We start from the raw sequence: 26,373 nt of genomic DNA, 5'->3' as shown, positions 1-26,373 counted from the left end.
GTCATCTGTTATTTCCCTGTTCTCACTAAACAGCCAGGTATCACATGGCAAGTAGAGATGGAGGAGCCACTCAAATCTTTCCTCAGCAAAGCACCATGTCTGCCTTGTTAATACATTCCAACGGGATGAGGTGTCCAAGAAGAAGAGTACCCAGAAAACCATTGGAATGGCAGAGGGTGCATTAGAGTTAGTCCCCATTACCTGGATAACCCAATACCATACAGCAGGTCATTTTCCTTCCACATTCTGCTGAGAAAGGGAGCAGTGTTCTGCTCAACACCAAATGACAGGAGACATAAGACCGGATGGTTGATAATCTGGGCAGACAAGTATCGAGTTGGCAGGATGCTCACAATAGGAAAGTGGATAGATATATGCTCAATTACCCACCTGAGACAAAACGTTTCCACTCTCTTCATTGTATTTGATTAAAGTCTGGTTGCCTTCTTCAAAAGGGAAATTGACTTGTCTTTTCCTGTTTTCAGATCCATAGTAACACCACAGCAGAAGACAGCCTACCACTGAAACAGGAAAAGAATGACCAGAACTGCTACTGACACCTCACAGCCTTTCAAAGCAGCCCCGCTGGCACCTCACTGAACTCTATGAATGTATAGATCAGATTTCAGATCATTCATTAATTTGTTTCAGACATAGGAAACATCAGACTGGACTAGACCAGGGGTCCAGCTAGCACAACATCCTGTCACCGACAATGGCCAGCTCCAGATGTTTCAAAGGAAGGTGCAAGAAATCCCACAACAGGCAATTGTGGAGTAACCTTCCTCTATGGGAAAGTTCTATCTAATCAACTCTCCAACACCACCTACTATGAAGAACTCAAAGAAGACCCCACACCACAGGAATTTAAGGATATCATCAAATCCTTCCCCCAAACAACTCCAAGAGAAACTCTACAAACTCATCCCTCAAGAACCCACCACTGGGACCTTCTACATGGTTCCCAAGATACACAAACAAGGGAACCCAGGCAGACACATCATATCAGCAACAGTACTCTCAGTGAAGGAATATTGGGACTCCTAGAAACCATCTTCAAACCGGTCACCACACAAAAAAACTTCCTCCAGGACACAACCAACCCACAAACTCCAGAACATCAACAATTTCCCTTGGGACGCCATCTTTGCCATCATGGATGTCACTTCCTTATACACCAATATCCCCCACAATGACAGCATCGCTGCCTGCCTCAAATATTTACAAGACACTGGACAACACTGAGATCTCCACCCTGAACACATCGCCAAACTCATCCATTTCATCCTGACCCATAACAACTTTACATTCAACAACAAACATTTTGTTGAAACCATCGGAACAGCCATGGGTACTAGCATGGCTCCCCGATATGCCATCCTCTTCATGGTCCACTTGAAGAATTTCTGGACAAATGCACCAGAAAACCACTGATAAACCTAAGATAAGTCTATAATATTTTCATCCTCTGGACAGATGACCTAAACTCCCTCATAGATTTTCACCACAACTTCAACAGCCACCATCTGTCCATTAAATTCTGTTTGGAAAACTCCCACACTAGCATCAACTTCCTGGACACCAGAGTCAGTTTCAACAATGGAACCCTACAGATAACTATGTACAAGAAACCCACAGATCACCACACTTACCTCCACAAATCTAGCAACCACCTCAAACACACCAAGAAAGTTATCTACAGCCAGGCACTCTGATAGCACAGAATATGCTCTAAGGAGAAAGTCCAGGATATACACCTTAGTGCACTGAAAACTGCCTTCAAACAAGAACACTCCACCAGAGAAGTGGATCACATCATGGAACCAGCCCGGAGTGAACCTGCTTCAATACAGAAATAAAACACCCTCTGACCTCACACCCCTCCCTGTCACCTACCACCCCTTACTGGAACCCATAAGAAGCATCATCAAATAAATACAACCCATGCTCAGTGGGAATCCATCCTGAAAGAAATCTTTCCTGAATGCCCTATGCTGGCCTTCAAAACAATCCCCTAGGCTCCCTCTCCAAGCTCATCAGAAGCAAGCTCCCCATAGACTAGGACACATCAACTCACAGCTGCACCAGACCCCACCAAAACAACAGATGCAAAACCTGCAGACATATCTCCACTGCTGCAATGATCAACCCCTACTTCCATTGCTATCATAATATGTCGTATACCTCATTCAGTGCACTAACATGCCCAATAATAACTATGTGAGTGAAACCAACAATCACTACCATCTCGAATGAACTCACACAGGAAAATAAGATAACACCCTATCACCTGTGGGTGAACACTTTTCACAAAGTGATCACGCTATATCTGACCTCTCCGTCCTCATCCTCAAAGGAAACCTGCACAACACCATCAAAAGACAACCCTGGGAGCTTAAATTCATTACTTTGCTTGACACTAAAAATCATGGATTAAATAGAGACACTGGATTTATGGTTTATTAAAACAATCTATAACCCACCAATAAAACCTACCCCAATCCCAGATTCCCCCTTTTCCTTTCCCCCGGTGATGGGAGGTCCCTTGAAATCTGTGTTAACTTTGGCTACACCATCTGCTCCACCTTGTATTTAGCTATGACACTCAGTATGTTTCCTAGACCTCAAGAAGAGTTGTGTGTAAGCTCGAAAGTTCGGCTCTTTCACCAACAGAAGTTGGCCCAACAAGAGATATTACCTCATCCATGTTGTTTCTACAATATCCTGGGACCGACAGGGCTACAACAACCCTGCATATCTATTCCCAATCAGTTAGGCTAATGCCAAAAGTTTTATCCTTATACATTTTAACTTCATCCAGGAATCTTCTCACTATCCTTATAGGTGCCTACATTCTACTCAAACTTTCTATCTTCCTACAGAACTCTTCTTGACCTCAATTATATCGTTCCAAGGAACGTGTGACTAATGTTGGCATGTGGCCGTGAGTTCCACAGGTTAACTACATGCTGTAAAAGAGAGAATTCCCTTTTATCCATTTCAAGTGTCCTGCCTTTCCATTTCATTGGATGTCCCCTCATACTAATACGAGAAAGGGTCAGCAGGAGCGTGGCATACATTTCACGCTCCACCTTATCTCAACTCCTCTCTAAAATACGCTGCCCTGAGCTCTTCACTCTCTCCTCAGATGGAAGACTTTCCAGGACTGTTCATTTCCACTGCTCATCTCTGGACCCTGTTTTCATTATACTTTTGAGACAGACACACACTGTTCCAGATTAAAGTGTCCCAGCTCACCGTGTGATGCCATTGTAGAACTGACAGTGTTACTTTCTAACCCACTCTTCATACAGCCTAATGTTGTTTGCTTTTTCGATCATGACTGCACGCTGAGGACAGGTTTCCATTGAGTTCTCCACAATAAAGCCCAGGTCCTTCTCCTGAGATGCTACAGCTAATTTAGAGTCTCTCCCCTCCCCTCAATGTGGATGAGTCATTTAAATAATCCCTTCCAAGGTCCATTACCCTTCATTTGTCAGCACTGGATATCATCTGCCATTGTGCTGCACATCATAGCATTTCTGCCAAATAATTTAACAGACTGTTCTCTTGGTTGCTGGAGATGAAAAGACAGCAGTGGTCATTACATGAGCACAGCTATGGTTCCCATTGCAAGACAAAGGTGGCTCCAGAATGTAATAAGGCTTCAGATCATCTGCTTAGACCACTGAATGGTGGTGACACAAAAGAGCAGATATTTAGTTCCACCTTTACAGCATTCAGACATATTAAGAGTGTCAAATGGCCATTTTACTGCCACTTGTTCCTTCTAAAGGCAGGTACTATATGCCACACATTAATAGGTTGCAGTTCCCATGAGATCTTATAGCCAGGTGATGAGTAAGTGAGGGGTAAATTTTAGGAGGTATCTTACCTAGAGATAACAGGAGGACTGCCAAAATCACAGCAATGGCGCCACCTCCAAGACTCAATGGCATGGAGTTCAGTTCTTCGCATCCGTGTCCATCTGGGCAATGGCAGAGTCTCACAGACAGATTCTGCTTCATAGAGAATAATCCCTGCCTGTCCAGAATTAGGAGAGGCACCAAATACTTGCCACGTGGGAGGTTTCTCAACATTAAAAGTTCAACTGAGTCACCTAAAAGAAGAAAGGCAAGAACTCCTGAGCCTCATGTAAAAAGCAATAAACAGCCAGAAAGCACAGTGTTGATGGAGGAGTGGCTTTTTTTTCCATTTTGAGCCCTTCTGAGTTATACAAACTGAGTGGGGAAATTGATTGGAAGCACAAAGGGACAGAATGTCAGTGAGGATAGGTTCACAATTTGGTGTTTAATTTGCACACGCCGCTACCCAGACAGTGTGCGCAAAGTGGATAACTGCATGTGCCAGTGTTTTAGTGCCTGCCTGTACCTGATAACTGTATCCAGTAAAATAGATCTACCACTTTCCAATACGTGTAATGCCTTCAGTTCCATAGTCACTGTGGCGATGATCCCAACAGAAAACCGTTTCTTGCCATATGTGAGATTTTTAGAGGCCTCAAAGCAGAAGGCTGAATGGTGCAAAATCCTATTGAGCCTATAATCATGGGCAATTGTATTAAAAGACATCTAAGCAGATTCTGACCTCCAGAGTTACTCCAGTGTAACTCTGGAGTGGCTCCACTGAAGTGAGAGTGGACTTACTCTGAACCTACTCCGAAGTAGGAGTGCAGAACTTAAAACATTGAAGTGATAATAAATAACAGATGGTAAACATGACTATGCCTGTGTGAAACAGTGACAGGATGACAAAGCGAGCAGGGGTTTCACAGGGTGTGTGGGAGGAAGAACTTACCAAAACTCTTTCCCAATCTCCAGTTTTGCTTTATACTTTTTGAGTCATCAGCGAGTTTAAATGTAAATGGACTGGCATACGGATCTGAGTCATTATCTTCTGCCTTTATGATGAGAGGAGTCAGTCTTGCTTTGTCACAAACTTCTAAGAAACGTGTGACTAATGTTGGCATGTGGTCATTGATGTCAGACAGGTAAAGCAGAATGGTGCCAGTGCCCGTCTGCGGTGGGACCCCTAGGTGGAGTAAACAGAGGTTGGCCAAGATATTGGCAAGAGGCAACAGTCTGACATGATTCCTCTGCCCAATTCATTCCCTATTAGTCCCTGTCTACGTTAATACATTAGCAAGATGTAAGGACATTAGGATTTTCTGTACTGATCCTCCATGCAGATTCATAGTCAATCGTTTCATAGTGTGTCTTTTACCTGAGAATATGCTTTATTAGTAATAATCAATTAGCCAGTAATAATCAATTAACCCTTGATACTACTGTCAATTAGATACATATCATCATCCCCTCTTCCAAATGGGTTAGCTGAGGGTATGTCTACACTACCTGCTGCATCGTCCGGCAGCGATCAATCCAGTGGGGATTGATTTATCGTGTCTAGTCTAGACATGATAAATCGACCCCCCGAGCCCTCTCCTGTAAACTCCTGTACTCCAGAGCCGCTAGAAGCGCAAGCGGAATCGACAGGGAGCGGCAGCAGTCGACTCACCGCGGTGAAGACACCACGGTGAGTCGATCTAAGTACATCGACTTCAGCTACGTTATTCACGTAGCTGAAGTTGCATAACTTAGATCAATCCCCCCCCCCCCCCAGTGTAGACCAGGGCTGAGATACCAAGGAGTTAGATGCATTTCCAAAGGGTACACAGCAAGGTCACAGTCAGGACTACAACATAGTCCTCCCTCTCATTCCCCCAGTCTCCTGCCCCAATTATGAGATCACAGAAGGAAGTACAAAAGGAAGGTGGATGGTCCATACTTAGGACACGAGAGTTCAATTCTCTGCTCTGCCATAGATTTCTTGTGTGAGCTTGGGCAAGTCAGTCCATCTCTGTGCATCAGTTCCCATCAGTACATGAGGGATTGTAGCACTGCTCTACCCCTGTAATCCATCATCTGTACTGCAGCTAATTAGTCTCTGGGTAAAATCAGAGGTGTCGATTGAGACCTGCAATGCCCCACCTCTCCCCCTATAAGTTCCCAACACAGCTGCAATCATCTGAGGTGATGCGCTGACAGCACCCTTGTCTGCTAAGTGAGGCCAGTAGCAGACCATTCTCACTGAGGGAGGCCTCATGCTCAGGGCCGGCTCTGGCTTTTTTGCCGCCCCAGGCAAAAAAGCCTCCCGCCGCCCCCGGCGGGGAGTGCGGTAGGGGAGGGCGGCGAGCCCGGCCGGGGCCCCACTCTCCCCGACCGGCCGGAACGCCGCCCCCCCTCCAGGTGCCGCCCCAAGCACCTGCTTGGTCAGCTGGTGCCTGGAGCCGGCCCTGCTCACGCTCCCTTGGTCCTCTAGAGTTCAGATCTGGTGAACTTTAGGGCACAATACAAGTCTGGCCTGTTTTCCAAGGTGCTCACTTGAGGCACTGATTAGGAGACAGAGTGGAGCGGATTTTAGAGCGGGAAGGGTTTAAGCAGGAGGCTGTTGGGAAATTTGTTTTCTTTGAATGTTTATTTGCCATATTGTGATGACGGTTGTGCCTTTATCCTTCACATGTGTGCCTAGAGAATTTGACAGGTGTCACTGAAAATCTGATCCTCTGAACAAATATGCAAATGAGCAGCATTCTGGATACAAAACAAGCAGGGAGTCCTGAAAAGAAAGACTTACAGACACATATCAGCATATTATTCACTGTGCAATGGACTTGAGTATCCCCACTCTTCCTCGACAGAGACTATTTTTCCAGTAACAGGAGCTGTTATTCCTCTCTACAGTGATGCTAACGCTCACAGCACATACTCGGAAATGGTCTCATTTGCTACCCTCTGAACAGAAACTTACCATCATCGATGGCATGAACAATGATGGGGTAAACACTGTCATTCACATAGGGGGATTCCCAATCAAGTTCTTTCATGGCAGTAATAACGCCAGAGTTCTCATCAACAGTCACCCACCCTGCTGGATCATGAAATACTGTGTATCTGAACAAAACAAGACAAAAAACCCAAAGCCACACAATTATTTAAAATGTCTTAGGCACTCAAATACAAGTTCCGTTACATCTCCTGGTATCTTTTTAAGCCTCAGATATTTCCACTCTGGGACTTCACTTTGTTTAGTGTTTCTTGTTGATGAAAAGTGATGAGGTGGCTTCACTAGGGACTGAATTTTCTTTATCAGCCAAAACATTTGCAGTGTAGCTAGCGGCAATGCAAGGTTTCCCACACAGTGCTGATATGCCTCTCCCAGAGCCTGGAGGAACCACTGTTAAGGGTGAGATGATAATTTAGTTTCCATTCCAGTTCAGGAAGGAGGAAGTCAATGGGAGTTCTGACCAAGCAAGCACTGTATGATTGGAATCATTATTTTTACTATTCCAAAAGCAAAACTAGATATTTTCTGTCTAAGACTGGAGGGTTGGCTGTATCCAGTCAGTCTAGTGCTCCAACATACAGTTTAGAACAGTTGCACTAAGTTAAAAAGCTCTTTCCTTTATGTTCCTTAACAATTTCCCCAGCTCAGGGTTCATAGTGTCTCCACTTACTTTATATTATTTGGCACCACATCTGGATCTACAGCAGAATATTTTCCAAGCCTCGTCCCAGGCTTCACGCCTTCTTCTTTTTGAAGAACAAGTGTAGGAGGGTGAAATTCAGGAGCATCATTTGTGTCTAGGACTTTCACAGCCACGGATGCACTCATGGGGGCTACAGGAGGGCTCCTCAGTTTCCCTTCATGACATGAAGATAAAGGTTCTTCGTTTTCAACAGAAATGACAAGTCTCTTCTCTGAGTCACCTTCATAGTCCAGAGGCTGCAAACCCCAAAGAGAAGCTTTCATTAGAAATTATGGCTTTTCCTGTGGAAAGATCATCTCTCTATAAGTGAGAGCAGTAATGACAGGTTTCAGAGTAGCAGCCGTGTTAGTCTGTATCCGCAAAAAGAACAGGAGTACTTGTGGCACCTTAGAGATTAACAAATTTATTAGAGCATAAGCTTTCGTGGACTACAGCCCACTTCTTCGGATGCATACCGAAGAAGTGGGCTGTAGTCCACGAAAGCTTATGCTCTAATAAATTTGTTAGTCTCTAAGGTGCCACAAGTACTCCTGTTCTTTTTGAGAGCAGTAACTGATCCCAAATTACAAGCAGCTCCAACTATTAATATTACAATCAATCGGTCCATGCTACAAAATGCCATATTGTATCAAATCTATGGCTTCAGTAACATTACCTTAATAACCCTTAAAATGCCCTCATTTGTTTCAGGATTGGTCTCAACGATGAACTGTTCCTTTTCATTGCCTTTCACTATTTTGTACTTTGCTCTCCAAGCAGGTGTATTTGGAGAATCTTGATCTTCCACCTGGAGCCTTAACATGCTTGGTCCTACTTTGCCTTCTTCAATTTGCAACTGATACTGAAAAAAAAAGGGGGGGGGGGATGGTCTCATCAATGTCTAACCAGGAATCATCACATTGAACTAGTCCATCAATCCAGGTTCCCATCACACTTCCAAGCCCTGAAGATCCACTTCACAAAGGCCCTGTTCCTCTGCACTAGCTTTAGGGTCCTTACTCCCTGGTTGTGCAGCTCCAGTATAGACGCACAACTAGGCCCTCTCCTACGGCTTCCTCCAGGACCTTGTTCCCCAGGATGGCAGAGGCTCTGTGGATATGGCCTGAGGTTGAGTAATCTCCGAAGATCTGGGTGGGGACATAAATCTGCACAGTACAAATATCTCCCTCATAATAGTTACTTCCATTAGATTCTGTATCTTCTGCTGATAATTTTATTTTTTTGTTTAGGGCTCAATGATGCCTCCCTTACTCACACAAAGTAGCAGTTTACTCTGCGAGCTGACTTATTGATATCAATTAAACTACTCATGAAACAAGGTCCTACTCAACGTGACTAAGGGTGGTGGAATCTAGCACTTGTATCCTGGAGCTTATCTAAAGCACCATCCATCGACAGAGACCATGGAAGCTGATACCATATGGAGTGAACAAATCACGATGGCTACAAAGGACCATAGAACTTAACTAGCATGTTTTATCCCCACAAAGCCCAAACTTCACCCAGAAACCTGCTTGAACAGGTGCATTTTTGCTCTATTCCCTGAAGTTTTCAAACTCTAGCAAACAATCCTGGGGAGTGAATTACATAGGCAGAGGTCTGCCATGGCTAAGTCTTAGTCAGATGTTGTTTTTTTGCACTTTGTGGCCAATGCTGCAATGTAAGACCCTTTTCTCCTGGTCTGCACCTTAACTTATTAATACCCACACATACCTGTCAAGCCTCCCACCTTCATTCACTAGAACAGGCAAGTTACAAAACCGGTTTTAATTTTTCATACACAAATGGAAAATATTAACTGGACTAGAACCCTAAAATCGTCAGCTAATTCATAAGCTTTTCAGAACTCTTTCCCCAAAACCAAACAAAGGAGGAGACAGCAGAGGGGTAATGGATAGAGCATGCTGGTTGGAGATTGGGTAGTAGTTGGGTGGCTATAATTACTTTCAGCTCAGACAAAAGTCATGGCTCCTTTCTCAAGCAGAGAGGATTTCTGGTCCCTTAGACGTCAGGAAGCCTGCTTCAGGAGAAGAATTCAGCACTTCCTTAGTTCTTGGATGAGGTAGGGTTCCCATCTCTCCCAGCCTCAGGTTCAGCAGAGAAAGCATCTGATGCTTTCCAGATCCACAACAGTGGAGGATGCATTGCTAAACTCAAAGAACATTGAGCCTGCATTCCAGTAGCTTGTAATCCACCTGGTGAGACTCGTAACTCAGCAGAAAGAAAAAGAAAACCAAAGGAAAGGGAAGATCCTGACTATGAAACAAAACAATAAGCACCCAAACTGGCCCCACTCTCCTCAAGATCACTCTGGGTTTTTTATAAAGCTCTCAGGCCAGGCTGTTCAATATGCTCCTTCCAGAGTCGTCTAGGAACCACATCTACCTAAAATATTTTTTATGCAAAAAACAGCCTAGGGACATATCGGCACGTCCAGTTCACAAACAAGGTTCTCATCACACATCAGGATCTTCCTCAGACCAACTCTGGCCATAAGTTTGAGCTCTTTTCCAGAATTCCAAGGTAACTGTTCATTAATCCATAACCCTTTTAAAAGTCACTTTCCTTTAGGCAAGCTTGGTTCATTGGTCCCACCGTCATAGCAAACCCCCTCCTGAGAGCACCCTGCTGCCGGTATTAGCAACAGCTTTATCCTCTGAATTGACAGTAGAAACAACTCAGCAAAACTTAACTCCTACAATGGGATATACAGAGGGTACATAAGTAGCCAGGTGTACTGGGCATTATGGATCACAACCAACATTTCCAGTTGTCGGCTATATTAAAATAAATTGACTCTATAACGTGCATTTGAGAATGCAGGTATAATGGGGTGTAAACCCCACACTGGCACTGAGAGGGTTAACAAGAGCTTGGGAACTGGACCCAGAGGGGTGCTAAGTAGGTCAATTAGCCAGTCCACCTGGAAAAGAGTCAGGCCTGAGAAAACTCAGTTAGAGAGAGCCAGGAGAAAGGAGGCTGGGAGTTCCTGCTGTCTGAGAATGGTCTGATAGAAGTCAGAAGAGAGGAGAATTGGGAAAAGCTACAGGAGGGGAGTTAGTTTGTGTGGTGCGTCTCAAAATGGAGGCAAGATTCCTGGGAGGTAGTGTTCATGATCCAGCAGGGTGGGTGAGTGTTCAGCTGAAAAGTAGAGTACCCAGGGAGACTTGTGAAGGACTAACATTCAAGCCTGGGAGGGATGGAAGTGGGTCAGATTGTACTTCTGGTTTGGGATTTGGTGAAGAACTCCAGGGAAGAATCCTACAAGCCAGAGCCCTGAAAGAAGGGAGTGCCTGAGAGGCATGCAGGTGCACAGTGAGCGCAGGAAGGGGTTGGTGGGAAAGGCCTGTGGACAGGCTGAGATTGGAAGTGGTCCCGGGGAGGCAGCAAGGAGTCTGAGTAGATGGACCTTGGCTGCTTTCTACAGGGTCCCTAGACTGGAACCCAGAGGAGAAGGAGGGTCTTGGTTTCCACACTGGCCACCAGAAAAGGTCCTGGAGACCACTTGTGGAAGGACTAGTGTGTTAGGACTTGGGATGGAGAGTTGGCTTGAGGATGCCACTCCATTGTTTATCAGACTTTGTTACTCCAGAAGGGATGGGACTAAATGTGGCCTGACCAGAGGGTTGAGTCACAAGAAGACAGACTGCTGCAAGGCCGGAGAGGTTGTTGGTAAGGGGTACTAGATGGAGAGCCTGCTATGCCATGCCCAGCCAAAAGAGGGCGTGACAGCAGCGAGTCCACTTTTCTACAACATGTAAGTGCTGTTTTAATAGCACCTGATTACAGAAATGGCACTAAAACTTTTAGAGGAGCCAGTATCAGTACATGGGAATCCACTGAAATTGATGACAATCCTGTCAAGTGTTTTCCTGTCAACATTTAAGAGATTTCTATTGACATTCATAGATGCCAAGGCCAGAAGGGACCATTCTGATCATCTAGTCTGACCTCCTTTATAACAGGCCCAAAATAATTCCTAGAGCAGATCTTTTAGAAAAACATCCGATCTTGATTTAAAAATTGTCAGTGATGGAGTGAATTTTTCCAATAGTTACTCACGTCAATAAAAAAATCATGCCTTATTTCCAGTCTGCATTTGTCTAGCTTTAATTTCCAGCCGTATTATCCCTTTCTCTGCTAGACTGAAGAGTCCATTATTATATATAAGTGTTACCTCAGATAGATACTTATAGAATGTAATCAAATCAACCCTTAACCTTCTCTTTGATAAGCCAAATAGATAGACTCAAGGAGCTCAATCACTAAAGGCCGGTTTTCTAAACTTTTAATCCTTGTCATGGCTCTTCTCTGAACCCACTCCAATCTATCAACATCCTTTTTGAACTGTGGGCACCAGAACTGGATACAGTATTCCAGCAGCAGTCACACATTGCCAAATATAGCGGTAAAATAATTGAGATTCCCCAGTTTATGCATCCCAGGATGGCATTAGCTTTTTTGGCCACAGTGTCACACTAGGAGCTCATGTTCAGCTGAGTATCCATCACAACCCCCAAATCTTAGTGCTGTTTTGTTAATAACCCACATCCATATATACTTTAGCTTGATCTTGCAAGGTGCCAAGCACTCTTAATTTGCCATTGAGCTTACACGGCACCTGGCAGGATTGAAATTTCTTCCTCTTGGGATGATTCAGTAAAGTACCTGCACTTATTCCTTACATTTTCCTTGGTAAATTCAGGCGGGTGGTTGTTTGTATCTTCAACAGCAATGTTAACTGTTGCAGTAGATGACATTTGTGGGGTACCATCGTCTCTGGCTTTGATCAGAAGTTTGAAAGAGCTGGCAGTCTGAAAAACAAGTTAATTAACTTCCAAAATATAGGTTAGGAAAAAGTGTCTGGTCGCTGCTACAAAACTGATCCTTTAAACTATTTATACTTGTGAATCTCTCCCTACTCCAGAGATTCCTATATGAACCTAAATTTACACATGGCAAGTACACCTCTACCTCGATATAACGCTGTCCTCGGGAGCCAAAAAATCTTATCGCGTTATAGGTGAAACCCTGTTATATCCAACATGCTTTGATCCGCCAGAGTGCGCAGCCCCGCCCCCCTGGACCCACTGCTTTACCGCGTTACATCCGAATTCGTGTTATAGCGGGTCGCATTATATATATATATATATATATCGTAACATATTATGTACTTCACCTGATGATCCAAGCATCCTGAAATCACTATAAAACCCTCGGTAGGATGGATGTTAAATCTGGGCTCTTTCAGATTGGGTGTCTGTGTAGTAAGGGAATAGGTCACCCGAGAATTAGCTGTGTCTTTTTCATCTTTGTCAAAAGCTGTCAAGTTGAAAACTGGCTTATCTAGGATGAAGAATTGAAGCATTTGTTACACGAGCTCACTACTGACATGGGTGTGCTTGGGCCTAATGACCTTTATCCCTCTCTACTACTTCTCCCCTCATTACTCCAGGCCTTCTGCATGTCCACTAGACTCCTCTGTGCCTCCACATATGCTCTCCACATTTGGACTGAGGTTTGCCACTTATGTTTCTCTTCCTCTGCAGCTCCTGCCTCCTCTCCTGCCGTTATAATTACTCTAGCTCACTTAGGGACACACATTTGTAAGAGAGATATATACTATAAAGATATTTATTGCATTTCTGTATTTCTTTACTAAACATTCACTGGTTTCTAACCCAGCAGTGCCACCAGTCAACCTCACACTATGTGTTCACAACACTGTTCTTTCCGAGCACACCCAGTCCAGTTTTTTGTTTATTATCTGATTCATTGGTGGAACTGGAAAAGGTTCAGAGATGGCTTCCATGCAAGGAAAAACTAAAAATATTAGGGCTGCTTAGCTTTGAAAAGAGATGACTAAGGGAGGATGATAGAGATCTATACAATGTAGAAAGAGTGAATAGAGAAGTGTTATTTATCCTTTCAAACAACACAAAAACCAGGGGTCATCTGATGAAGTTAACAGGCAGCAGATTTAATGCAAACAAGAGGAAGTACTTCTTCAAATAATGCACAACTAACCAGTGGAACTCATTGCCATGGGATGTTCTGATAGCCAAGAGTATAACATGGTTCAAAAAGAACTGCATAAGTTCATGGAGGGTAGGTCCGTCGATGGCTATTTGGCAAGATGGTCAGGGATGCAACCCCATGCTCAGGACTGCCTTAGATTTCTGACTAACCAAAGCCAAGAACGAAAGACAGGATGGATCACTCCATAATTATTCTGTTCTCTTCATTGCCCCTGAAGCTCTGGTACAGGCCACTATCAGAGACAGGGTACCAGGCAAGATAGACCATGATCTGACCCAGTATGGCATCTTTTATGTTCTTATCTGGAAGGATGAAAGGGTCCAATCCTGCAACATGCTCAGCACCTCCTGTAAGGAGCAGGGCCCTATCAGCTTCCAAGTCCAACCACTAAACAACTGGTTCACATGCCTGCCAGGAACACTGAAAGCTCTACTGCTGAAAATGACTGTGTTTCATATGGAGATAAGGGATACTAGAATTACGTACAAAGGCTCTAAACCGGTTCCCACTAAAATCAATGTGAATTTTGCCATTGACATCAACAGTGTATGACCCGGGGATTGTTATTTCCAGGTTGGAGCTGGCCCTGTCTACTTCCCATCCCTTTAAGTTCTCTACAATTTTGTGCAAGTTTTGACTGATAAAAAGGTACCAGACCCAAGGACGCTGGAAGTTTTGCTAAAGATATTTGGTGTTTATGTATAACATGCTGCCACTGTGTATTTAAAGTTGATGTAGACAATAACTTTGGCATTACAGCTTCTCACACGCAGACTAAGACACTTCATGCAGGGCTTTCATTATGAACCTTCTCTGGTCTTGGAAAATACTTGACTTTAAGTCTCAAGCTTTGTAACATCATTTAAACTGCATGATAAAAATGACTCCCCAAACTGCATTCCCTTTTTTGCTGTATTCTTTACAAGAAACTGATTTCAGACCAATTCTTCCTTTAGATAAGACTTCATTCGATTGCCATACTGCAATCAGAGGTGAAAGTAGCAAAGGAATTACTATAGGGCCCAAGCCTGAAAACAACAGCATGTATCATGGTACTGAAGGCAATGGGGCTACTTGTGACAGTTTGTAAGCACCTGTTATCAGGTACTTACAGAATTGTGACCTGTCTGTACATTACTTATGACTTCAACAGAAATGGAAAATTGTTCCTTCACTCCCTAAACCCATGTATATTTGAATAAAAACTACAGGGGAGGGGAAAAAACCCACAAGCCACTAGAAATCGCTTCTTTAGATAGCACTTACCTGTATCATGGTTTTCTTTTATAGCAATGTTAAATTCCTCCTTGGGAAACTTGGGTGCATTATCATTAATGTCTTTAATCTTAATAATGAAAAATAAAGATTTGTCCACTTTCTTCCCAGTCACTGTATCTGCAACATCGAAACGTATCTGAGTAATGGATATTGATACAGAAACAAAAGTTAGCTATCAGAATTGCACAGGAAATCTCTTTCAGCTATTTCAGTTTAAACATATTTGGCTATTTTTTTTTTTTTTTTGCTTTGCATCACTAACAATAAGTTGCTTCACTTGGCAAAGTTAGTATAACTCAAAACAATTACCCTCTGCATTTAAAAACTAAACATGGTAAAGTTCTAGACTTTCTGTAAAAATAAATACATAGATAAAATGGAAATGCAGCTGCGCAAAATAACCCAGCAATGGGAGAATCTAGCACATCATGTAAATTCCGGACACCATTGCTGCACCTGCCTTCTGGTCCACCTGATGTAGTTTGTGAACCAGGCTTGGCAGGCTTCTTTCTGGCCCATTCAACTATGCACCAGCTTGGCCTGGTTTCCTCTCCACACTGTGCTTGTGGGGCAGCACTCCGGACAATAACTCAAGTGGTGGAAGAGGGCTCAACTCTACATCGGGAGGGTGGTTCACAATGCCTAGCCTCCCTGAATACAAAGGCCATCCTTTGGTTATGGTACCTAAATATTGAGCTCTGACATCTGCATACAAGAGGAGAAGACATTTTCTGATGACCAATATCAATACTTCCTTTTATACATCAGCAAAAATTTGCTTCCAGAAATAGTAACAATGCAATAGCACTGTACTATAGGCCAATAGTTTATGGTTTTACAACTCATACTTTTCTACTAGAACTGTAATTTATCATGAGGTGTACAACAAGAACCTTCCTTAGAACTGCTTATGCTGCTTCATAGCAATAACACTGTAGCTATGCAAGGAGTAAAATACTGGGTTTGCAGAACTTCAAGCATGGCACAAAGGTTAGACAATGACATTGATCAATGTTTAGATAATTTAAGCAATTTTATGGAGATCATTGGCCATGCAGATATTTATTGACATATTTATGATAACTCTTATGATATTTATTATCATAAGAGTTAAGCAAGAAAGTAACAAACAAATACAGACTTGAATTTACTACTGGATTTTCTCCTTCACATGAAACATTTAGCAGTAGGAGAGTAATTTAGAGTTGCCATATGCTTAACTGTTCTTCTAAACTCTATTTACCTTAAAATAGGGGGTGTTCTCTCTGTCAATGGTACGATGTACGTACACATGTCCATTGGCATTGTCTTCTATAGAAAACAACCCAAACTCTGGAGATTCATTTACACCAGGTCCACTGATTAAATATTTTACGGACATACTATATGACATGTTGTTGAACAGCTACAAAAGAAATGGAGCATTAGTGACAAGCTAACTGTATCATAAGTATTAAGTTTCAGCACCAGGATTTAAAGGTTTTAAAGACACACTGACAAAAATTCAGGACAACATATTCATCTGGTACATTTCTGTAGTCATGGTTATATGACGCCACACTCTGGGAGAATAAATACAATAGGATGTTTCTAGCTACTATGTTAATTGAAATTGTGATGCCAATTTTTGATAAGAAGCAATTTTTACCAGAAGTGGGAGATCTTCATAGTAGTTATGGAGCCTTTGTAATTAAGGGTTTGATCCAAATCCTATTGAAATTAATAGAAAGCCAGTTGGATTGGACCGTAATGTATTAAGAGCAAGGACAAACTCATAAATTAAAGAGCAACAAATCCCCAGGCCCAGTTAACTTGGACCCAAGTGTTCTGAAGGAACTGAAGAACAAAGCTGTTACCAAAAATCTATAATCACCCATCAAAATCAGCAACTGTACAAGCTGATACTGAGGACAGCAAAAAGTTATGCCTATCTTTAAGATATGATCACTCGGAGAACCTGAGAATTACAGACTAGTGAACCGTACTTCATTATCAAGTAATCTTGTTGAAACTACAATTAAAAATAGATGAATACTATAAAAAAATGCCTAGATGAACATAATATGACAGGGACAAGCCAGCACTACTTCTGTAAAGGAATATCAAACTTCATAGAATCATAGATTATAGGACTGGAAGGGACCTCGAGAGGTCATCGAGTCCAGTCCCCTGCCCGCATGGCAGGACCAAATACTGTCTAGACCATCCCTGATAGACATTTATCTAACCTACTCTTAAATATCTCCAGAGACGGAGATTCCACAACCTCCCTAGGCAATTTGTTCCAGTGTTTAACCACCCTGACAGTTAGGAACTTTTTCCTAATGTCCAACCTAGACCTCCCTTGCTGCAGTTTAAACCCATTGTTTCTGGTTCTATCCTTAGAGGCTAAGGTGAACAAGTTCTCTCCCTCCTCCTCATGACACCCTTTTAGATACCTGAAAACTGCTATCATGTCCCCTCTCAGTCTTCTCTTCTCCAAACTAAACAAACCCAGTTCTTTCAGCCTTCCTTCATAGGTCATGTTCTCAAGACCTTTAATCATTCTTGTTGCTCTTCTTTGGACCCTTTCCAATTTCTCCACATCTTTTTTAAAATGCGGTGCCCAGAACTGGACACAATACTCCAGCTGAGGCCTAACCAGAGCAGAGTAGAGCGGAAGAATGACTTCTCGTGTCTTGCTCACAACACACCTGCTAATGCATCCCAGAATCATGTTTGCTTTTTTTGCAACAGCATCACACTGTTGACTCATATTTAGCTTGTGGTCCACTATAAGCCCTAGATCCCTTTCTGCCGTACTCCTTCCTAGACAGTCTTTTCCCATTCTGTATGTGTGAAATTGATTTTTCCTTCCTAAGTGGAGCACTTTGCATTTGTCTTTGTTAAACTTCATCCTGTTTAACTCAGACCATTTCTCCAATTTGTCCAGATCATTTTGAATTATGACCCTGTCCTCCAAAGTAGTTGCAATCCCTCCCAGTTTGGTATCATCCGCAAACTTAATAAGCGTACTTTCTATGCCAATATCTAAGTCGTTGATGAAGATATTGAACAGAGCCGGTCCCAAAACAGACCCCTTCCCTATCACCGTTCTTTTAGTGTGTCCAAAAAAACAACAACCAGTAGATAAAGGAGAACCAGTTGGACTTTCAAAAAGTCTTTGACAAAATCCCTTCAAGAGGCTATTAAGGAGACTAAGTAGCCATAGAAGGAGAGGCAATGTACTGTCATGAAAGGACCAAAAGGTCAATCAAATAAGGAACAAAGACTTTAGTTTTCTATTGGACTTTCTCCTCCATATAAACTCTAATGTACCTAATGCTAACTCATAGGAAGAAACAACTCCTATGGACACTTCTTCCTGAGTTGTCCATGGGTTTCTTTGCTTCCTCTGAAGCGGCTGGGGCTGATCAATGTCAGGGAAGGAATACTGGTCTAGATGGACCAGTGGTCCAACCTGCTATGGCAGTTCTTATGTTTCTATCTTATGTGGTGTTTAAGGAAGGTACCAGTCTCTCAAATGAGGACCAATCATGCTCCACAGTGGAAGAGTGGCAGCCTCTCCACCCCATTACATTGGAGGCCCCAATCTGCGATGGAAAGTATTCTATAGAGGAAAGTAGGAATATCCTTGCCAAGAGCTTTTGTTTTACCTCTCCAACAAGTTTGGGGAATGGTCCTTTGTCCTCCTCTTCAAGTTCAAAGGTGGTTAAAATCCAACTCCTTTTTGTACGCTGTAGAGAACGAAGATTGTCTGACTGATAAAGGTCCAGCCCCTGTTGGTATAAGAATGAATTCAGGTCACAAAAGTGGGAGATGACTCTCCCAATAGATTGTGAATTGCAGATTTTGCTTTTATGATTCAACTATTTTATAAATTAAGAAGTCTGAGTATAAACCTAATATTTTAAAATCATTAAAGTTTTCAACAGAACTGGGATTACAACTTGGAATTTCCTGATTCCCAGCCCTATGTTGGGTACAATAGACAAGAGGGAAGAAAGTGAGTGATCAAGTGTTGTACCTGTCTACTCTCTAATACTTCCTCTAATAGGGAGTGAACTTTTCCCCAAGCATACATACTAACAGGCGCAGCCATAAGAACAAATTTGGCACTTAGATACAAAGGGGGCAGGTACCTGATGGAAATACTTTTGCAAATAGGCCACTCTTCCCTTCGACTTCTCAAGCATAAAGGGTTCATCAAAGAGTGGGATCTGGCCTTTTAATAATGCAACTAATTCTTCCCTGCCTTTTCACATCATGGTGATTTCTTGCAAGCCAAGACTAGCATTGCAAATCCTAAACATTTACATATCACTCTAATCCCAATTTTAAATACCTTATGTAATAAGTAAATTAGTAGATTAACAAACCTTGCTGCTTGTCTTGTGGATGGTCTTTATTAGACTGACACTGTCCTTTTCAGAAGAGGTTTCGCTGGCAGCAGTAACCTTATAAAACAAAATAGCTTTAATTAGGGGGATGGCTAATTATAAGATGTCTGTGAGACTTATGTAATATTGTACTTACCCAACAGAAAGTACATTGCCTTTTCAGACAGAAAAAGGAACCAAAAGACATCTGACTCTAAGAAGAGTTCTGATCAAGTATTTCCCAAATTGTGAAGTATAAAGCAGAGTTTGATTTATAGTGGATTGGGTTTCTTCATCTCTCCAGAACTTACTAAGGCTACATCTACACTACGGGGGGGGGGGGTCGATTTAAGATACGCAAATTCAGCTACGCGAATAGCGTAGCTGAATTCGACGTATCGCAGCCGACTTACCCTGCTGTAGGGACGGCGGCAAAATCGACCTCTGCGGCTTCCCGTCGACGGCGCTTACTCCCACCTCCGCTGGTGGAGTAAGAGCGTCGATTCGGGGATCGATTGTCGCGTCCCATAAATCGATCCCTGAGAGGTCGATTTCTACCTGCCGATTCAGGCGGGTAGTGTAGACCCAGCCTAAGAGTTGCTAGTATCATAAATTTGTTTATCTTCTTGTAATAGTGTTGCTTCACACCTGACTCCATAAATTTGTTGGGGGGGTTTCAAATTCAAACAAATTCTAGGAAATACTAATATTCTGATATGCAGTCCTACAACATGCCAGTACTTACCCTAAAAGGATAATTGCCGTGTGTCAGCATGCTGTCTTGTAAGTTCAGACAGAGGCAGGGGGAAGGTGGAAACCCGACATCAGCCCCCACCCACCACCTCTCTCTCAAACACACACATACACACACACGTGCACAAATGTCCTCTGCAGCAGGAGCGTTCCACAGTAATGGTTTGCTTTGTGTCCCGGAGCAGATAAGCATGTGGGCTGTCAGAAATGGAAAGGGGATAGCCGCATGCCTGCAGCCAAGTTCAAAACAATGACCAGAGTGGCCACTTGACTTCAGGGGATTATGGGATGTTTCCAGAGACCAATCGCAGTGCAGTAATGCAACACATCGTCCACACTGACACCCTGGCACTCCAGCCGGGGAACAGCAAGCTCTATGCTTCTCGTGGAGGTGGATTACCAGGAGCGCTCCAGCTGCAGAATCCAAGCACTCTAAGTGCCTTGCCACTGTGGACACCTCAGGAGTTATGGCGCCCAGGGCTGATTTAAGGCACTCTAACTTGCAAGTGTAGCCAAGCCCTAATTGACTCAGGTCTTTAATTTCTGCCTTTCCATCTCTGTAACCCCCCCACCCCCTTCAGACTTATTGTATCTACTCCTTTTGAGAGAAGACTTAGAAATTCTGCAGTGTTTGCTGAATATGTCTGTATTATTATTCCTCACTACCACCCACTCCAGACACACTCGCAGAGTCGTGTGGCATTTAATAGATTTCACACCACAGATTTGCCAAACATTTTCTGATACGCTGTGAGAAGCACTTCCAGATCCCATCCTCAGCAGGAGCCATCTTTAACAATCAGTTGGCTCCACCAGGGCTGTGCCCTGTTATTTGGCAGAGCTCTGCATTTTTTAAACATTCAGGTAACACAGCTATTCACTCTCTTCTCACAAATCTTAAAAAAAAAAAGGGGGGGGGGGGCGGAGGGGGAAGAGAACCTTTCCCCCTCTATGCATCCGAAGAAGTGGGCTGTAGTCCACGAAAGCTTATGCTCTAATAAATTTGTTAGTCTCTAAGGTGCCACAAGTACTCCTGTTCTTTCCCCCTCTAGAGACTCAAGCCCAGATCCTTCATGGCTATACAACAGCAGGGCTTCCTTGACTTCAAAGATGAGGATTTGACCCTTAAATATTGTTACGCAAAATGCTCTTCTGGAAAATCTATTACAATGCAAATAGACATTCACTCACAATTTTAAAGGGACAGCCACACGGGAGGAGCTGACCGAGCTGGGTACTGGCTTCTGCAAGCGGCAGCCCAACATACTGCTGCTTTCACTGCTGTAGTTCCTGGCCTGGTCGCTGGCCATGGCCCTGCTGGTCTCGCTCATTGTCGCTAGAACCCTGCAGCTCCACAGATATCTGCTTTATATCCATGGATATCTGCATCCAAGGATATCAATTTTGTATCCGCGCAGGGCTCTAGTTGCATTGAGATCTAACCCACAGATTCAGTCTGGGTTACCCTTGGCAGCTGTATCTTCTCCCTGCAGAGCTGGACTGGATCTGACTGGTACTCAAACTGTTCGCCAGTTTTGTACCCCAACAGAACGCAATATGGATTGGCTAGGAGCTTCTAACTATGGGGGGTATGTGTACATCCAGGAATGTCTGCCCTGATTAAGGGGGGGGGAGAGAGAGAGAGAGAGGTGTGTGTACATGCAGGAAGGTCTGCCCTTAATGAAGCCTTCTACACCAGCATCAAAACAGTTACCAAACAGTTTTTAACTTCCTGCATTCACTCTAATGTGATGAAATAGCAATTACTACTTTGCAGTCACTCAAGGCTCTATATTGCCACCTTGTCTGGGAACGTTTCCATATCAACTCATAGCAAGTAGAAACAGCAGCTGTAATTACACCATGAAATTAGAAAATAAATGGGGGTTAAACCGACATTACCAATGAAATTAAGGCTAACACTAGTGTTACAGAACATCATGTCACTGATGCATCCCCTGAATCCCTGCCCAGGAAGAGTGTAAAAATAACTGCAGGTTGTGAATTATTTGACCCACCATATTTGAAGGTCCTGAACCCATGAGCAGATACCTGAACTACTTTTAAATTGAGAAACTTCACTGAAGACATTTTTAAACACCAGAAAAGACTAGACTAGACCACTGGTCCATCTAATCAGATGTCCTAACTCTGACAATGCTAGATGCTTTAGAAGGAGATATAAAACAACACACCTAGCTAACTTATTTCAGTTGTTTTTTCACCAATTTACAAATTTTTGTATCATGACCGCTGGAAACATTTGCAAGAACAAAATCCTATGAAATCACAAACTCTTAACTTGCACAGGATCAGCTAATAATAAGAACTCCAAGCACAAAACCATAAATATGTATAGAAGTATTAGCATCGATGCTCTACAAAAAGGGAACGGACTTCATTATTATTTTTAGACAGGTGTATATTTTATACTAGTCTGTATATTAACCAAATACTATAAGAATGAAATTATAGTATTTATATCAGTACATTATTATAACAGCACTATAGGCAGTGCATGTATACATGTGAAAATTATAAAAAATATAGGTTGTCAGTCTAATTGGTACAGGTATATATAAAAATATATATTTACAGTAGTTAAGTATAAATTATTAAATTGTACAACCACAAAATAAGAGCAAGTCTTTGTAAACCAGATCTTTTTATTTTATATTCTTTTCTATTAATGCTAGTAGTTCATAAATGAACAGGTGTGAAATATGCATGTATTTACTAAATGATAATCAACTGATTTTGCATTCTGTGGGTTCTCCTATATGCACTTGTGTTTAAATAAGGCCCTGATTCTGCAGAGCCTTTCACAAATGCTTAACTTGAAGCATGTCACTACAGTAGAACCTCAGAGTTATGAACACCTCGGGAATGGAGGTAATTCGTAATTCTGAAATGTTCATCACTCTGAACAAAATGTTATGGTTGTTCTTTCAAAAGTTTACAACTGAATATTGACTTACTACAGCCTTGAAACTTTACTATGCAGAAGAAAATGTTGTTTTTAACCATCTTAATTTTAATGAAACAAGCACAGAAACAGTTTCCTTACCTTGTCAAATCTTTTTTTAAATTTTCCCTTTTTTTTTTAGTCATTTACATTTAACACGGTACTAGACTGTATTTGCTTTTTTTTTTTTTTTTTTTCTGCTGCTGCCTGATTGTGTACTTTTGGTTCCAGGTGAAGCGTGTAGTTGAACGGGTCAGTTCGTAACTCTCAGGTTCTACTGTAGTTCCACTCATCTTAATGGGACTATTCATATGCTTTAAAGTAATTCTTTGTAGAACTGGGGACTGAGATTGGTACCAACACTTTTTATGTATTATTTCCATCGCTTTACCTTGTAGCAATATCTTCAACTTGTTTGGTTATTTTTTCCACAAAGGAACCTATTTCATAGAATCATAGACCTGGAAGGAACCTCGAGAGGTCATCTAATCCAGTCCCCTGCACTCAAGGCAGGACTAAGTATTATCTAGACCATCCCTGACAGGTGTTTGTCCAACCTGCTCTTAAAAATCCCCAATGATGGAGATTCCACAACCTCCCTAGGCAATTTATTCCAGTGCTTAACCACCCTGACAGTTACGAAGTTTTTCCTCATGTCCAACCTAAACCGCCCTTGCTGCAATTTAAGCCCATTGCTTCTTGTCCTATCCTCAGAGGTTAAGAAGAACAATTTTTCTCTCTCCTCTTTGTAACCACTTTTTATGTACCTGAAAATTGTTATGTCCCCTGTCAGTCTTCTCTTCTCCAGACTAAACAAACCCAATTTTCACAATCTTCCCCCATAGGTCATGTTTTCTATACCATTAATCATTTTTGTCGCTCTTCTGTGGACTTTCTCCAATCTGTCCACATCTTTCCTGAAATATGTCGCCCAGCTGAGGCCTAATCAGCGCGGAGTAGAGCGGAAGAATTACTTCTCATATCTTGCTTACAACACTCCTGCTAATACATTCCAGAATTATGTTTGCTTTTTTTGCAAAAGCATTACACTATTGACTCATATTTAGCTTGTGATCCACTATGACCCACAAATCCCTTTCCGCAGTACTCCTTCCTAAGCAGTCATTTCCGATTTTGTAGGTGTGCAACTGATTGTTCCTTCCTAAACGGAGTATTTTACAGTTGTCCTTATTGAACTTCGTTGTATTTACTTCAAACCATTTCTCCAGTTTGTCCAGATCATTTTGAATTTTAATCAATATCCTCGAAAGCACTTGCAACCTCTCTCAGCTTGGTATCATCCGCAAACTTTATAAGTGTACTCTCTATGCCATTATCTAAATCATTGGTTAATTGATTTGTAGGCTTGGAAGGATTAGATTTTTGTTGGTAAACGTTGATTTCACCGAACATACACAAACTGACAAATTTCCATCCATGATCATTTAAATTTACAGCTAGACAATGTAAGAAAAATTCTGCTTCAAAATGTACTAGAATTTGATTTAAGGATATTTACTTTGTATATTATGCTGTTGACAACTTGGGTTTTAATGGTTATAAAGCCTTAACTTTTTACATCTCATCTACTGTCATTAAATAATTAGTGTCCGGCCCCTCCATAACTTCCAACTATGGAAATGTAAATTGATTAAAAATCAAACGGCTTAAAAATGAAATGATAAAAAAAAAATCAAATTCGGCCAAGCCTACCTCTTTGAGATCAGCGCCTCTATGAAGAACGTAGGTTAACAGGCAAACTATTTCAAGGGCAAAGATTTTTATTTCCAAAAGCTTCCCCCCTATACCCGGCGTTACCAGAGTGGGGCAGTTGAATGCGGTGGGGTGTCGCTGGTGGCACCGAATTACTCATGCACAGGTGCGGGGGCAGCCGAGGCAGACTCCGTGCATCCTTTCTCTGGAGCTACCCAGCCCCTGCACCCGCTGCCTCTTCCACCGCACGGTGCCCGAACTCCCCCTGCCCAGCCACCGCGGGGCGCGCTGTCCCCCACGGACACCCCTGCACCTACCGCCAGGAGCAGCAGCGCAGCCAGGCACCCCATGGCCAGCAGAGGAGGCGGTGACCGGAGCGTGAGCGCGCCTGAGCCGCTGCACCGCAGCCTCCCCGCTTATAAAGCGGGCTGGAGGAGCGGCCTGGGCGCCCAGGTGCCGCCCCCTCCCTCCCCTGCAGGGACCGGCGCTGGGATACGGCGGCCGCTCCCCGGAGAGGCAGGGTCCCGCGGAGAGATGGGGGGAGTCGCTAGAGGTGCAGGCAGCCCCCGCTCCCGGCTCCCCGCCCCCCGGTTGCGAAGTGCGGGTCCGGGTCTGCTCTGCACGCTCCGCTTCGGAGGCAGAGGTTGGGGCCGGGGCAGGTGCCAGCCCCGGAGCGCGCGTGGCTGGGAAGAGGGGGGTGGGCGCGCTACACAGGGCCCCCGGGGAAAGGGGTGGGGAGGGGGGAGCTGCAGGGCTCGTGCCGTTCTTCTGGGGCGTTGTCCGAGCCCCCCCGCGGCGTGATCCTGCGGCCCCCTCACTCCCACTGGCTGTGCCCAACGCGTGGGATTGCCGGGGGGGCTCAGACTGCGGAAGGGAGAGGTGGTGGGAGTCAGCTCTGCCCCTAAAGCAAACTGTGTCCATGCATGTGGACAACGTGAGGCTCTGCCCAGGGGAGATTGTGCAGCTGTTCAAAATAGAATCATGCAGCAATCTGCTCTGCTGGGCTCCACCTTGGTTGTGCTGGAGTGTAACCAGGGGCTCTGTCTGGCTTCTTGATTGGAGGGAATAAATAGTGGTGTCCCTAAGCGCTGCCCACTTGTAGCACGAAAATGAGACCCACACCCTAGGTGCATAGGTGCTGGAACAGGGGGTGCTACCGCAACCCCTGGCTTGAAGTGGTTTCCATTATATACAGGGTTTATACACTTTGGTTCAATGGCTCTCAGCATCCTCACTGTACAAATTGTTCCAGCATCTGTCTCACTGCATTGTCTAGGTCTCTGATCTTCTATCTCCTTTCTTACTGCAGCAGTAAAATAGTTCACAGTGTTGACGGAAATCATGATCACTGAGCATCGGAGTTACAGCTCACTAGATGAATGGGGCAGTTTGCCCCTCCCAGTTGTTCCAGGCTCTCTGCAAGCTCAACTGGTTCATCTCAGCATCAGTTAGTCAAGGTCACATTTTTGTGGTTTTCTTCACAACCACAACAGTTGGAGATTTCTTTGAAGAAGAATGAAACCTGAGATTCTGGAGAACACCACAGTATCTACAGAACGGTGGAGCGTGTTGCCTGGGCTGGTACCAGCTAGTTTCAGGCCTTAGTCAAGGGCACTCAGTGCCTCAGGGAGAACTCAACACCTGCCAGGCTCTGGTCCACAGTGTCTAAGGCAGGG

At 43.5% G+C, this 26,373-nt stretch overlaps 1 protein-coding gene and 1 long non-coding RNA gene across 3 annotated transcripts in view; one reads left to right on the top strand and one right to left on the bottom strand.

The window, feature by feature from the left end:
- The window catches only part of LOC122174503 (uncharacterized), a 162,529-nt gene extending 158,631 nt beyond the window's left edge, over nucleotides 1-3,898 (top strand). Inside the window, exon 3 of the long non-coding RNA XR_006176422.2 lies at nucleotides 486-3,898. This is a non-coding gene — a long non-coding RNA (uncharacterized LOC122174503). The remainder of the gene's footprint in view (nucleotides 1-485) is intronic.
- The window catches only part of CDH26 (cadherin 26), a 32,183-nt gene extending 7,025 nt beyond the window's left edge, over nucleotides 1-25,158 (bottom strand). The window contains exons 1-13 of one of the 2 annotated variants that reach the window (XM_005302931.4): nucleotides 25,015-25,158; nucleotides 19,267-19,344; nucleotides 18,544-18,666; nucleotides 16,131-16,292; nucleotides 14,876-15,023; nucleotides 12,750-12,916; nucleotides 12,256-12,384; nucleotides 8,226-8,411; nucleotides 7,538-7,806; nucleotides 6,832-6,974; nucleotides 4,819-5,052; nucleotides 3,896-4,120; nucleotides 391-521 (exon numbers count right to left, since the gene is read on the bottom strand). In XM_005302931.4, coding sequence (XP_005302988.3) covers nucleotides 391-521; nucleotides 3,896-4,120; nucleotides 4,819-5,052; nucleotides 6,832-6,974; nucleotides 7,538-7,806; nucleotides 8,226-8,411; nucleotides 12,256-12,384; nucleotides 12,750-12,916; nucleotides 14,876-15,023; nucleotides 16,131-16,292; nucleotides 18,544-18,666; nucleotides 19,267-19,344; nucleotides 25,015-25,047 — 2,028 coding nt within the window. In that variant the 5' untranslated portion in view covers nucleotides 25,048-25,158. Of the gene's footprint in view, nucleotides 1-390; nucleotides 522-3,895; nucleotides 4,121-4,818; nucleotides 5,053-6,831; nucleotides 6,975-7,537; nucleotides 7,807-8,225; nucleotides 8,412-12,255; nucleotides 12,385-12,749; nucleotides 12,917-14,875; nucleotides 15,024-16,130; nucleotides 16,293-16,535; nucleotides 16,598-18,543; nucleotides 18,667-19,266; nucleotides 19,345-25,014 lie in introns of those variants that run through there. The other variant, XM_065566110.1, reaches the window with a different exon arrangement.
- Between the last annotated feature and the right edge of the window lie 1,215 nt (nucleotides 25,159-26,373).

The sequence above is a fragment of the Chrysemys picta genome, chromosome 13 (assembly GCF_011386835.1).
Source record: "Chrysemys picta bellii isolate R12L10 chromosome 13, ASM1138683v2, whole genome shotgun sequence".
In the NCBI taxonomy this organism is placed as follows: domain Eukaryota; kingdom Metazoa; phylum Chordata; order Testudines; family Emydidae; genus Chrysemys; species Chrysemys picta.
The sequence above is the reverse complement of the archived record's forward strand: the minus strand, read 5'-3'. Positions and strand labels throughout refer to the sequence as shown.